General features: G+C 38.9%; 1 protein-coding gene across 3 annotated transcripts in view; it reads right to left on the reverse strand.

The window, feature by feature from the left end:
- Positions 1-10226: 10226 nt before the first annotated feature.
- The window catches only part of LOC106946784 (uncharacterized), a 12177-nt gene continuing 9324 nt past the window's right edge, over positions 10227-13079 (reverse strand). For all 3 annotated transcript variants that reach the window (XM_015031402.1, XM_015031401.1, XM_015031400.1), the window contains 4 exons: positions 12093-12273; positions 11942-12025; positions 11766-11861; positions 10227-10626 (listed from right to left, as the gene is read on the reverse strand). In XM_015031402.1, coding sequence (XP_014886888.1) covers positions 10330-10626; positions 11766-11861; positions 11942-12025; positions 12093-12273 — 658 coding nt within the window. In that variant the 3' untranslated portion in view covers positions 10227-10329. The remainder of the gene's footprint in view (positions 10627-11765; positions 11862-11941; positions 12026-12092; positions 12274-13079) is intronic.

Below are 13079 nucleotides of genomic sequence, written 5' to 3' on the forward strand. Positions count from 1 at the left end.
TTTGACGCCAGCTGAGCGGGTGGGACGGCGTGTATAGGGCACCGCACTGTAGGGAGGATAACAAACGGCTCCAAAATTGTTGTCTCCCGGTCTGGCTCCTCATTGTGTCATAAATGTTCACATGCAAAGTGACAGTCGCCCCACGATCCCGTTGATTGGTGATTCCTGTACTTTGGAGTTTGGAGCTTGATGGATTGCCCCTTGCACCAACACGGTCTATGCTGAGCACCGTTTCCTGTTAAAGTGGGCTTTGATTGATGTCACGTCGCTGTGGTTCTTAGGCTCAAATCAAGTCAAGTTTTTCTATGTCGCATGTTTCATCAACCAGGCAGTCCAAAGAGCTTTGAGCCATGAAAACGTAGAATTATGAAACACGCAATAAACATTACATTTTGCCAAATGCCATCATCATACATCAAATATGTTGATCAATGCTCCACCTCCTACTAGTCAAAGGAAACTTTAAACAGGTGGGTTCGTAGCCTTGATTTAAAGGAACTCAATGTTTTGGCTGTTTTTTAGTTTTTTGGAAGTTTGTTCTTGATTTCCAGCAGAGGGACAACCATTTTAGTAACAATCATCATTTTAACATCTGTTTATGGAGGAGCGGACCTTTCCGTTGGGTGAGGTCTTAATGCCACTGCAGAACATGCTGCCTCACTGGCACATGTGCCCCTTTCACCAGCCCCCGTCCCGTTTATTCACACACGCCCCCTGTCATGTCCGCCGGACTGAGAAAGGAGTCCATTAACTCTGATTTAGTGGCAGTGTCATGCAGTCGCCTTTGTGAGGAGGTGACATCCGCTGAATGGGAATCAGAACGTTCTCCCCCTCCTCCTCCATCGTTGCCTCTCTTGGCTCCACGTCCAGGGTGTGGGGAGAAGTCGGTGCGTCTACGGTGGGAGTGTGAGGGGTGTGGAGGGGTAGCAGTGTGAATTGAGAGGGTTTTGCCGCCACATGTCTTTGAGTGGCGGACTCTTTGTGCTTGGGCCAGCCTGTTTGTTTAGCTTTTCCACATGGAGCCACCTCACACGTCGCTGATTCTCAGAGATGAGCAACGACCAGAAGCTCGACATGTATCATCTTTGAGATGGTGAATGGAGCAACTTGGATCTTATGGCTGTAAAATCTAATCTGAAACAACTTCAAACACAAACATCAATCATCAACAAAGGTTATCGTTGGTAACACTGAAACAACATATGCATAGTTTCTACAAGTCTGAACCGAAAGTCAGCCGCGCCATCATAGCAGGCAAGCACAATCCAAGGCTTCCAGATCAACAAAAAGAAAATATATTGACACTCTTGACCAAAATGCAAGAGAAAGTTACATGAACAAAATGGCTGCTGTTAGGATCGACCCAAATGAGACGGAGAGGGAAAAAATGTCAGACGATGTGGACAAGCTGCCTCCAATCTGCTGCTACGATGTAATTAACGACGTAGTGAACATGAAGAGTTCGTACACCATGAAGGAGCTTCGCCTGAAATCTATGGCTGCATACAAACAGCGTTTAAACTGATTTGTACGAACTCTTCATGTGAATAACATGGAGTGAGTAACAAACATGTAGGCTACATGTCCGTCTTAGCTAGCAGATAAAACTATATTACCTTAGCTAATTTTGTTAGTTTGTTAGTAAATATCACTGATATTTGTCTTAGTGTTGCACAGAGGAGGGTCGAGACGCAGCTCCTCCCCCACTCAGCTCATTCAGACTAGCCAGCAGCAATTAGCAACCACCTGTTGGAGCTGTGCATCTCATTGTAGGAGCTACTTCTCAGTGGAACGCCGGTAAAACCGGTTGTTAAAGGGTTAATAGAGGAGCCGTGCTGTGATAACTTCCTGAAGGCGGAGTTTCAGAAAGTGCAGGAATTCTTAAAGAGACAGAGACCCAATTTCTTGGCGTTAAGGTTTGTTTGAGTCATATTTCACATATATACAGAATTTTTATAACAAGTGAAGGTAACAGTTACTTGATTCTGCTATAAAATGACACTATGTGGGTGGAAAACACATAATTCTGCCCCACAAATCCACAAATTACCTAAAAATAAAAAATACATATAAAATATTTTCCCACAGGAAACATTTTGGCAATAAACTTTGTTTTATAAAACCACCTTTGACTTTATGTTTCAAATCTTTTAGGTTTCCTTGGTGAGTTTATTATCACTTCAGCAGCATATTTTCTGAAAAAGGCCCAGCCTAAAACTATCCCTATTAAGGGACCGACTCAAGATTTGTGCTGCATTTTAGCCAAGAATTTATGGAGCGACCGAGAGCAGGAAAAGCAAAGTTCAAAGCTTCATCATCTGCAGATGCCTCAGAGCAAATCCAAAAAGAAAATAAAAAAAGATTTCTTAGGGAGGAATGCTGAGAAATCAAACTGTCTGTAACTTTGGCTACACAGATAAAAGATAAATGAGAGATAAAAGGCAGGTGATGTAATGCACACCGAGGGTTTAACAGCATTATTCCAAGAAATTTAAAGGTGGAAAGATTTATTACACAATATATAACGCTGCAGACAGTCGCATCTGGAATCTTCCTGTAGGTTGGTGGGATTTTAACAGGAATAATAAGTTATTGGGACTTTTACCCCACCAAAAATAAATGATTATCAACCTTTAATTCTTTTAAAATGTGGTATCAGTGGCTGCATTTCCATTACAAATGTGCAAAAATAACACAATTTTGGAAATTGCGGTGTTTCTATTACATAAGAAACGCTATTAAAATCATACATGAATAACTTTGTTCACCTAATAAGTCATTAAAAGTGACCAGGCTAGGTCAAAGGGCGAAACAGAACATGTTCATTATATATTTTGCACAAAATCATTTTTAGATAATGAGATTTTCTGCCTTTCAGAATGAGCTGTTTTAGGGCGTCTTGTCACTTTAAATCTAAATAAGCTGCTGCTGGCCACGTCCCCTAACTCAACCTTTACACTGGTGTGAGAAACAAACAGATGCACAACTATACAGCCACAAATCTTTGAAAAGCAGAAGTAGAGCGTACTGCACAATCAACAAGAGTACAGCAAGGGATCTCTGGATGGTAAGTCAACAACAAAACAATTAGTCCTTTACAGCAGCCATTGTACAGCACATACGGCAGTAAAACCAGCTTTCCAAATGTCTTGAAGATTAGTGTGGGTTGCTAGGTAACGGGCGGAACTCTGCTGGGGTTGCTAGGTAACGGGCAGTGCCTGCTCATTTGTGACGCTACATTACAAAGATTTTTGATACACTAAAAAACATTAACGTATAGCCAAAAAAACAACTTGGACTGTTTTCAGAAGCAGATGAAATAACACCTCAACCCAGCGCAACCTAGTTTTTTTTGTTTGTTTGTTTTCAAAATTAAGCAAATTTATTTTCATAATTCCAATTTGCTTAATTTTGTGGTCGATGGAGACGCAGCTAGTGACCAGCTTGTCCATCCCTGAACCTTTCCGGGCAGCAGACTGATTTCTACCTCGAAGGAGAGCGTCATCCAAGGGATGGAAAAACCGGAGGGCAGAGAGGTCATGCGTGATTAATCTTCCCTGCTCTCTTGGAAAACAAAATAAGAAAATATTTACACAAACAGGAAGCTTAGCATTTCCCAAAGATTGGAAACATGTTGAGCATGGCACTCGCTACCTCCCCCAGGATTAATTGTGTCGTTTCCCCCCCTAAGTGTGCATTTACACACACCATTTTCACACGCACACACACATGCATGGACTGTCTGGGATGATATTTATGTCGGAGTGGAGATCTTGCATTAGGAAGATTTTAAGAGCAGTTAAGCCTTCTTTGACATTAAAGCCTGGATGCTGGAGCTTTTCAAGCCAAACTAAAAGCCCATTAACATTCTGGGTTCAGCCTCCCCTCCGGCCACGTCAGATCAACCGTAATAAGTTGCGAGTTTATGGACCTTTTGCTCTCCAAATGTCTACCATGTTGCTAATTGCGTACATCTGTGGCTGGTGTTTTGATGTTTTGTCTCAGTGTGCAGCTGTCCGTTCAAACAGCCTCCGGTTAAAGGTGGCACGGCTCTTCGGTTCGCTCTGTCCGGCCCTTTAATAGCAACCATGCACGCCGCGTCTGATCACAGCAGCGGCCTTTTGCTCTTTGTGCAAAGCCTCAATCTGGCATCCAACAAAGCTAAAATATCACTTTTATGATTAAGTAAAACACGCATCAAGCCCCAGGCTGCGCAGAGCTGAATCAAATTCACCGTTAAACTTTCCCAGCTAAAAATAGTGACGTTTTAATAATCCTTACAGAGTAATCTTGATTAACAGCACTATCAAAGTTAATTTCTGGCCTTTTTCATTTTTGCTCCATGCCTGCTCTGTTTCTGAAGTTTATTGTTTGCTTAGTCACTTAAGTCTGAATCATTCAGGCATAAAAAGTCCCCAAAGCCCAATGGGTGAGTCGGGTTTGTTTACCTGTCAGACAACTTAGCAAAGAAACTATTTAAAAATGCACAATTTTACTATCTGTTATCAGCAGGAGGAAATAAAAACACAAATTGTTCCAGAAAAAGAGCAAAGATAAATGGTGATACATTAACCAGAGGCCAAATCAAATACTGGATTTACTTATTTAGATAAATAGTAAAAATAGTAAAAATCAGATAAAGGTCAAAGTTGCGTGCTTTAGTAAATAAATAATGTTTTGTCAGATTTAAAAACTACTATATCAGGGAACATTTAGTATTTTATGGTGAATGTCTGACATATACATTTCATTTACACAAAATTTAAAAGTGGTGCAACATGTAAGAAAATACTAATTGGACAAAATTAGTGACCGGTGATAAAATATTTTAACAGTCCTTTGACATTTTTTATTTTTCTCTTAATCACATTGCACACAGTGTGGTATTAGGGTTAGGGTTAACCCTGATCATAAAGCTGCTGTCCCTTTTGTAAATGGCATAGTTTCAAAGAGAGGTCAGACTGTTGAGAAATAAATTAAACACTGATTTAGTTTTGATAAATTCACACTTATGAAACATTATATGCTCATAGCATTTACTGTGTAAAAGAAGCTTTGTGGTTAAACAGGATGTACCAAGTTTTTAAGATTTACAGTCAGAATTATTGATTTCTAAAATAATCGTCTATGGAGTTTAATTTAACCCTCTATGGAGTTTGGTTTGCTCTACTTTTAATCTGAAGCTTTAGTTTTGTAGCTCACAGTGGATTTTAAGAGCAGATTTTAAGCAGCATGCTGAACTGTTAAGGGGTTTAGTTTGTTTATATCACTTTTACTGCCTGACAGTGTCATCAGCAGAAGGATCAGGAATCAGATGTGTGCTACGTCTAACACCAGTGAAACCCGATCTTGAGTAATTGTCGGAATAAGTCGAAGGATTGACCTCTGCCATGAACCATGTTTTCTCAAACAACACACACTTGAGCTGGCTTTGAACCAGCCTCTCCTGCAGGACCGGAGCGGCGAGGAAACCAGTTATCAGTGTTTTAGTGTAGCTAAACAAAGTCCGTGGTAATTTCATTTGCACACTCTGACAATAAGCAGAAAGCTGATGCTGTGCGCTTCTCCCCTGGGGCTCGTCCCCCTACTGGCCAAGGCTGGAAACTGCAGCAAGATGAGGCTCCAGCTCCTTTGGATAGAGATGGTTGAGCAGTGAAATGCTGCCTTTTCTCCATTTATCATCAAATACTCCCAGTCAGATTTATTCATTAGAATACCTCATAAAGAAGAGCGACAGTCTGATTGTTTATTCTGTGTTTTCTTGACTCGCCACCAGGGAGCACCAAAGCTGCATGTTGAGTCTCATCTCAGGAATATTTAAATATCCCGTCTCTATCTGTAGTTTTGTTGTATATTTATTACTTTTTTATGATTAAAAAATAAAGATATAAGATAATCTCCAAATATTATTAATTGGCTATCACTAAAATTAAAGCAGAGTGTTTGTTCAGATTCTAGCGTAGATTTATAAACATTCAAAATCTGTTCTTATTACTGTTTTACTTATATTGTAGTTTTTAATCAATTTAATTAACTTCAAGATGTGTAATTTTAACAGTTTTTAACTGTTTGCTTGTAAAATGTGACAGATTATGTAATTTTTGTGGATCATCTCAAGCAGGGTTTCTACAGGTTTCACTTTAAGACTTTTAAAAACCATTTAAAGAATATTGTAAATTAAATTTAAGACCTGTATCACATCATAAATGAACAAAAGAAATAGTCTTAAATCCCTGTGGTGCCAAGCTTTTTTGCACAGGATAACGTTAGCAGCGTATCCGTTGGTAAAGGAAGAGCTTCCTAGCTAGCTAACTAGATTATTTTAGCTAGTTAACTAGCAAGTTTTTCTCCTCCGACTGTTTCCACTGCATATATAACTGCCAGTCTCCCTATGCTAGCAGATAGCATCTTATGGGTTGGCAACAGAAGTGATCTCATTGCGAAGATAAATGTCATCCAGCCAACTGATGGTAAATTTGCACTTCAGTCAAGGTTGCTAGTTTTCTCCTCACTCTGTATCCACTACCTTACATAGCTGTTAATATTGCTTTGCTGGCTAGCAAGGGTATATTAGCAGCAAGTTAGCATTAGCCTCATTAGCCTCAAGTCACAGAACACAATGAAGAAGTGACTCAAATGTTTTCCTGACACAAAAAAGGACTACATACACAAGATTAAATAGTCCTGCTACCACAAAATTTAAAACCTGCCATCAACTTATTTGAGGCCAACTTATCTATTTTTTAAATGAATTTAAGACTTTTTAAGGTTTTTTTAGGGTGTGCGGTCTCTCTGTATGAATCTCTCCATTGTAGTGTGGTGGGCCCCCAGAAAGCTTGAAACGGCCCTGCTTTAACCAAAAGCAGCAGACAGATTTGTGTCTTTGGTGTTTTGACAGCTTTCAGTCCTTTCATCCGAGGTCCTCCCCACCGCTCCGACTCTCAGTTTGAGGGAATCGGACAGATGCGCGATCCGGCAGATGGCCGCCAAGTCCACGGACGGATGACATCTGTGGCTTGCGTACAGTACAGAGTCTGCACAACTGTTGCCCAACGGCTGCCATTAATTACCACATGCCAATTACAGCTCTTTTATACTCCGGCCTGAAAAGGAATCTGCTGGTGAAAACTATGTCCGCTTGTTCGCCTAAGATGTGGTGCCGGCTGCAAGGGTAATTGAATATGGATCAAAGGCATTCATGCCTTTCGTAAAGGTCTAGAGGGCTGCTCAATTTTTAGTAATAACAGAAACGCTTCCGGCGCTGACCTCTACTGCCCCCCTTTCTGTTTTCCTCCCTCCTCCGTCTCGGATCCCTGTTTTAAACAACGCAGGCTGCTTCAGTTACTTCGTCTGACGCTGACAAAGATGGACAAAAGGAATGAAAAATATTTAAGCTGAGGGAAAAAATGCGTAATGTAGCCAGGGAGCAATTCCTGCAACAACAAAAAAAAAAACTCAGAATGGGTAAGACGTTATAAAAAAGGTCCAATACTAGACAATGTAGTTTATTAAAGGTGACATATTATGCTTTGTTGAACAGGTTAGGTTAGGCTTATGGCTTACACAAAACATGTTCAGTAAACTTTTATTGCACAAAATCATTCTTAGAAAATTACATTTAGTCTGCTTAGTTCGAACTCCTCTCAGAATGCTTAAGGATCTCCTGTCACTTTAAATTCAAACAAGTTGAATGTTTAAACTCGCACATGAAAATGTGCAATTATACAACTGTACATTTTTGAAAAGCATTAGTAGCACCTCCTGCACAACCAACAAGAATGCAGCAAGTGGTTTCTGAATGGTAAGTCAACAAAGAGCAGCCATTATACAGCAGTAAAACCAGCTGACCAAACGTGGTGGAGCTCAGCTTGGGTTGCTAGGTAACGACGTTGGGCTCAGCGGAGGTTGCTAGGTAACGGTGGAATGTAATGTTACATTCTGGAGGTTTTTGAAACAGCTCATTTTCCAGACCCCAGAAAATGGTCTAAAGACCAACTGGGTGATTTTTTTTCCTTTTCTTTAAGTGCTTGGGCTGTTTTTAGAAACAGTGGAGAACAAAATGTGAACTTTGAAACAATGGGTTCTTTTGTCATTCAAAACAGATGAGGTTTAAGCTTTTTTTTTTTTTTTTTTTTAAAATCCTGATCACATTTTACTCTGGAAACATGCTGGACTCCAGCAACATAAAAAACTCCAGATAACGAGTCTGAAACTCGAGTTTTTGGCACCGGACCCGTCAGTATGACATCAGGTTGCAGCACTCCATGATAATGACGACTTATTTGATCCGAGTGCTGAAGCAGAGATACGTGTCCAAATCTCATCAAAAACCAAAGACGATGATTGTAATATTTGGTTTGCTGCTCATTTCAGCGGCCAACTTTACACTGAAAACAGATGTGTTCATGTGGACATTGTTTCACCTTTTAGTTTTTAAATACTTCTAAATGTTTAAACAAAAGGTAATTTAATTTTTTTCAGCAAAATGTTCCTCTTTTGGATTAAAACTACACTGCAAAAACACAAAAACATTAATTCTTGTTTACTTTCAAATGCAAATACTTTAGTACACACGGAATAAGACAAAACTAACTTATAACTAACTTTTCAGTGCGATATGGTATTTTGTTTTAACTCTAATTCTTCTTTTTTGATAAAAGAAAAGATTTTAATTAGGTTAAGATTTTTTCGCTTATGAGGAAAATGTCTTATTCATGAAAAAGCTACTATTTTGTTCAAGATTAAGAAATTGTTGACTCAAAACAAGCTCCTATATGTTGCTGAAACATTACTTGTATGCTAGTTTTGTCTTTATTTTTAAAGATCTTTGCAGTGGAAACAAGTGAAAGGACTTGATGAGACTTTGTGTTTTTGCAGTGTTAGTAAAGCCAAAGGAATCTATTTTTAAATTCTGGTTCAGATTCTCCTGGGGGTTTTAGAGGTTTATGTGTCTCCAACAGTCTTGATTAAAATCATAAAATTTCAGTTTAAAGTTGTGCAGAAGCTCAATCAGGTTGAGAGGACCACACTTGGTTTATTCTCCCAACAGCTAAAAGTTTTAATAATTTTCTTCCTGGATTTATTATCAATTTCCACCCTGGTTAAAATCCAGGAACATTTATTGGTGGGTTTCTTACCAGCTACATAAAATACAACGACCATTGAGATTTTTCTTCTGTTTCATGTTTCTCTGTCTTATCCTGCTGTGCTACCTAGTGGCGAAGAGCAGAACTGCTAGTGAATCACATCCCAGGTGTTTTCTGATTCGGTTCTTGGATCCGTTCATGGCAGCATGTTGTTCAAGACTGGAGACCTGGCAGGAAATTAATCTAAGAAGCCTTTTCATTTTTGATTGCATTCAAAGTTAAGTTTTTGTGCTCTATTGTGTATTTAAATTAGATTTTCGTTTACTCTTCTAATTTTCTGAGTAGTTTTCTGGTTGTGTCTTCATGTTTTGTTGTGTTCGGTGTAATTGAAAATGTTTTCCATTCATTTGTTACTTTGGGATTTTGTTTCGCTTTTGGGCTATTTTTTATTGTTGAACCTTTCTCTCTTAATTTTTGAGCACGGTCTCCAAGTTGCTTGACTCTGCAGATTGCTTGCATTCAGCAACTACATGAGCAATTTGTGAGTCAGAGGAGCAACATTCCTCTCAAAATTCAGACTCCAAATGGGTGAAAAAGTGACCAGGTTTCCAAAAATCTTTTGAAAGTTTGAAGAATTGATGGAAAAAAACTTTTAAATGATACAAGAAACACATATTTGAAGTAAAAAATAATTTAATGCTTTTATTTTTACATAAATCTCAAACTGCTGCAAGCAAGGATCATAAAATACAGAATTAAGCTCGACTAATTAATTAAAAGAAAATCATAAACTGCTTAGAGTTGCGTCATGAATAGATATTTTCTCACTTTTTATGAGGAAAATGTGCTGAAAATATTTTTCTTTAAAACTTTTTTAGCTTGAAACTCATTCTGTGTTTTTAGAGCAAATCAGTAAATAACATTTTCTTTTTTAAAATTGGAAGAAAGATGTGCTTTTAAAAAGAATTAGTCAAATCTTTTTCACTTTTAGTCTTGAAGAAATGCTGAGCTGTGCATCGTTGGAACATCTGGTGTAAGTCTGCCCCCTAGTTTTCAAAATATTGAACTGACATCACTGAAGCTGATATACACAAGCTGCATCCTGTACAAAGAAAGCAACATAAAAATAAATACTTAATTCAGAGGCAGCCAGCAGATGATCAACATCTGCAAAACATTTTATAAATTAAAGCAGTTCTGATTATAAAACATGAGTTACAATTAATCTTCCAGGTAAATAAAATCATTTCTTTTTTCCAGGTTTGGATAAGCATCCCATCGTGGAGGAGAACTTGAGGGCCGACCTCTCGCGCAGCGATAAATGGGAGTTTTTCTTCGTTTCTATGGGGGTTGAAGTCCTCAGAGGCAAATCCACGTTATGAAGGGGGTTCAGCAGGGAGGGAACCACATTGGTTCTGTTAGCAGCAGCGAGCGGCCCGACAGGTTCGTCCTGATGGTCTATTCCAAGTCCCTCCAGGTGGGTCTTGAAGGTGGCAGTCTGCTGCTCCAGAGAGCTGAAATTCTCCTGAACTTTGTCAAACTGCAGGAAGAAATGAGTTTAAATAACAGGGTTTCTTCTGCAACTCAAATTTAAGACTTTTTAAGACCATTATGATTCAAATTTAAGACCTGTATCATGTCAGAAATGCACAAAGGAAAATGCCTTAACCCCTGTAGTGCTTGTTGGTACAGAATTAATGTAGCAACAAAACTGCTCCAGTGGTGGAGAAGCGTGCTGGAAATTTGCACTTAAACTTTGACAGACGCAATAAGTGAGCTAACTAGCAGTAGAGTTTCACCTCCGTCTTCTTTAAATTTTAATGGCAGCTTGCATCCATTACTGTTGCACTACTCCCATCTGTTGGATCCTAAAACTTCTTCCTCAAATTCTCCTAATGAGCCCAGTATTTTTTTAAAAAACAAAACTTCTTCCCTTTTCCTTCATTACTATTAAGTGAGCAACCACATTCTCAAATTTCAATTCCCTATTAAAACCTATTTCCATATTCAGTAATCTTCTTTGAAGCTAGCTAGCTTGCTTGTTTTAGCTAGCTATCTAATTTTTAGCAAGCTAGTTTTTCTCCTAACTTCATTTCCACTGCATATATATTTGCAGGGTATATTGGGTATATTAGCAGTTAGCCCACTGCTGACAAATTAGCACATAAACCATGATAGACACAGAAAAGCTACCTTGCAAGCTAGTTAGTTGGCTTGTCTTAGCTACGTTTCTCCCTCCATTTCCACTGTATATATAGCTGCCAATATACCTTCGTAAGCTAGCAAGCATATGTTAGCAGCTAACATTGTATGGGTTGGCAGCAGAAGTGATCCAATGCCAAAAACGTTGTCTAGGCAACTAGTGATAAATTTGCACTTAAACCATACGGACACTCACTTTTTTAGCTGGCTAGCTAGTTTTTCTCCTCTCTCTCTTTCCATTGCATTTATAGCTGTTAATATGCCATTGATATTAAGCCTGCCTGACAGAAAAATCTCACGTGAAAAAAAGCTTTATACAATATATGAGATTAATCTGGGATCACAAAATCTAGGATTTGGAAATAATGTATTCAAAGCAAACTTAGCTTTTAAAAAAAAAACTAAATTAAGATGTTTTAATGATGCTCTGGCACCCTGAATAAATCTAATCATCTTTTCTTTCAAAGTTTAAGGTACCTGTTCGATGCTGGACTGAAGCAAAAGCTCGGGCCAGACGGACTCGCAGCCGCAGTTCACTTTGGTGTTGATGTGAGCGTGACTCCAGGTTAGCTCCTGAGGAAGCAAAACAAAATACTTTCAGCCAAAAAAATAGAAAACATCAAAGACTTGTTGTGTTGGGAGGAAAGTTGCACCTGTAGGAGCTGTGTGCAGCCTTTCAGGTGAGCCTGACAGGACTGGAGTTTGGACCGGTACTGAGCCAACACTGACATCAAGCTCTGGGACACAAAGTGACAAGATAATTAACGATAAAATGTTAATTAAGCAGCAGTCTGTGCTGCTTACCTCGGCGTCTTCCTGAACCAAAGTCAGGTCTCTGCTGCCCAGGCTGTCCTTTTTGGTGAGCGTCACTCCAGCATGGAGCTCCTCCAGCTGGGTCCAGAGCCCGTCCAGACCCTGCAGCAAGTCCTCAACGCTGGACTCAAAGTCCCTCTGGACCTGGACCAGAACCTGGAGGGATGCCGTCCTGTGAGAGGGGAACGATTCTCAATCATTCACATAATGAGAGTGTTTTTCTTTATGATTTGACATGCTTTGTTTATTACTTTGGAGCTTTGCTTTGTTTTTAATTCCTTTTGGATTATTTTTTTATTGTTGAACCTTTTTTATTTTTTTTTATTTTTTAAGTGTTCCTCAGATGCTTGACTCTGCAGATTGCTTGCTTTCAGCAACCAGACAATGCGAGCAACTTGTGGGTTGCAGGAGCATTATTCCTCTGAAAATTCACACTCCAAATGAGTGAAAAGGGGACCAGGTTTAAAAAAAACCTTAAGAAAGTTTGATGAATTAATAAAATAAACACTTTAAAGGACCACAGGAAACAAAAAATTGTAGGAACAAATAGTTTAACGATATAGTAATACATTTTACTTATCATGATTATTTCACTATTTATCATTTATAATGATTAATTATGCTTTTTTTATTTGCTTTCTTTATTTTGCGACTATAAAGTCGGCTCCCATTGCTGAATAAACTATAAAATTGACCCATAAACCTAGCGGCCATTATTACTTCCGTAAACAGAGCGCTGCTGGGTGACGTCAACGTTCTTCTACTGCGCATGCGGGTAGCTTTGGGGACAAAAACGTTAATGTAGACGTGGAGGCGCACACACAGAAAAAAGTCTGAATTCAGGCAAAAAAATCGGACATGTTGTCTGAGCAGGAGTTGAAATTTCGAGAATTAATCTGATTTTACATTTAAAGAAATATATTTAAAATGTTGAACGTGTAACACTCGCTATGTGTTTACAGTTAATAAATTTGTAAT

The sequence above is a fragment of the Poecilia latipinna genome, unplaced genomic scaffold (genome assembly GCF_001443285.1).
Source record: "Poecilia latipinna isolate Pla-1442-1.1 unplaced genomic scaffold, P_latipinna-1.0 Scaffold205, whole genome shotgun sequence".
Lineage (NCBI taxonomy): Eukaryota > Metazoa > Chordata > Actinopteri > Cyprinodontiformes > Poeciliidae > Poecilia > Poecilia latipinna.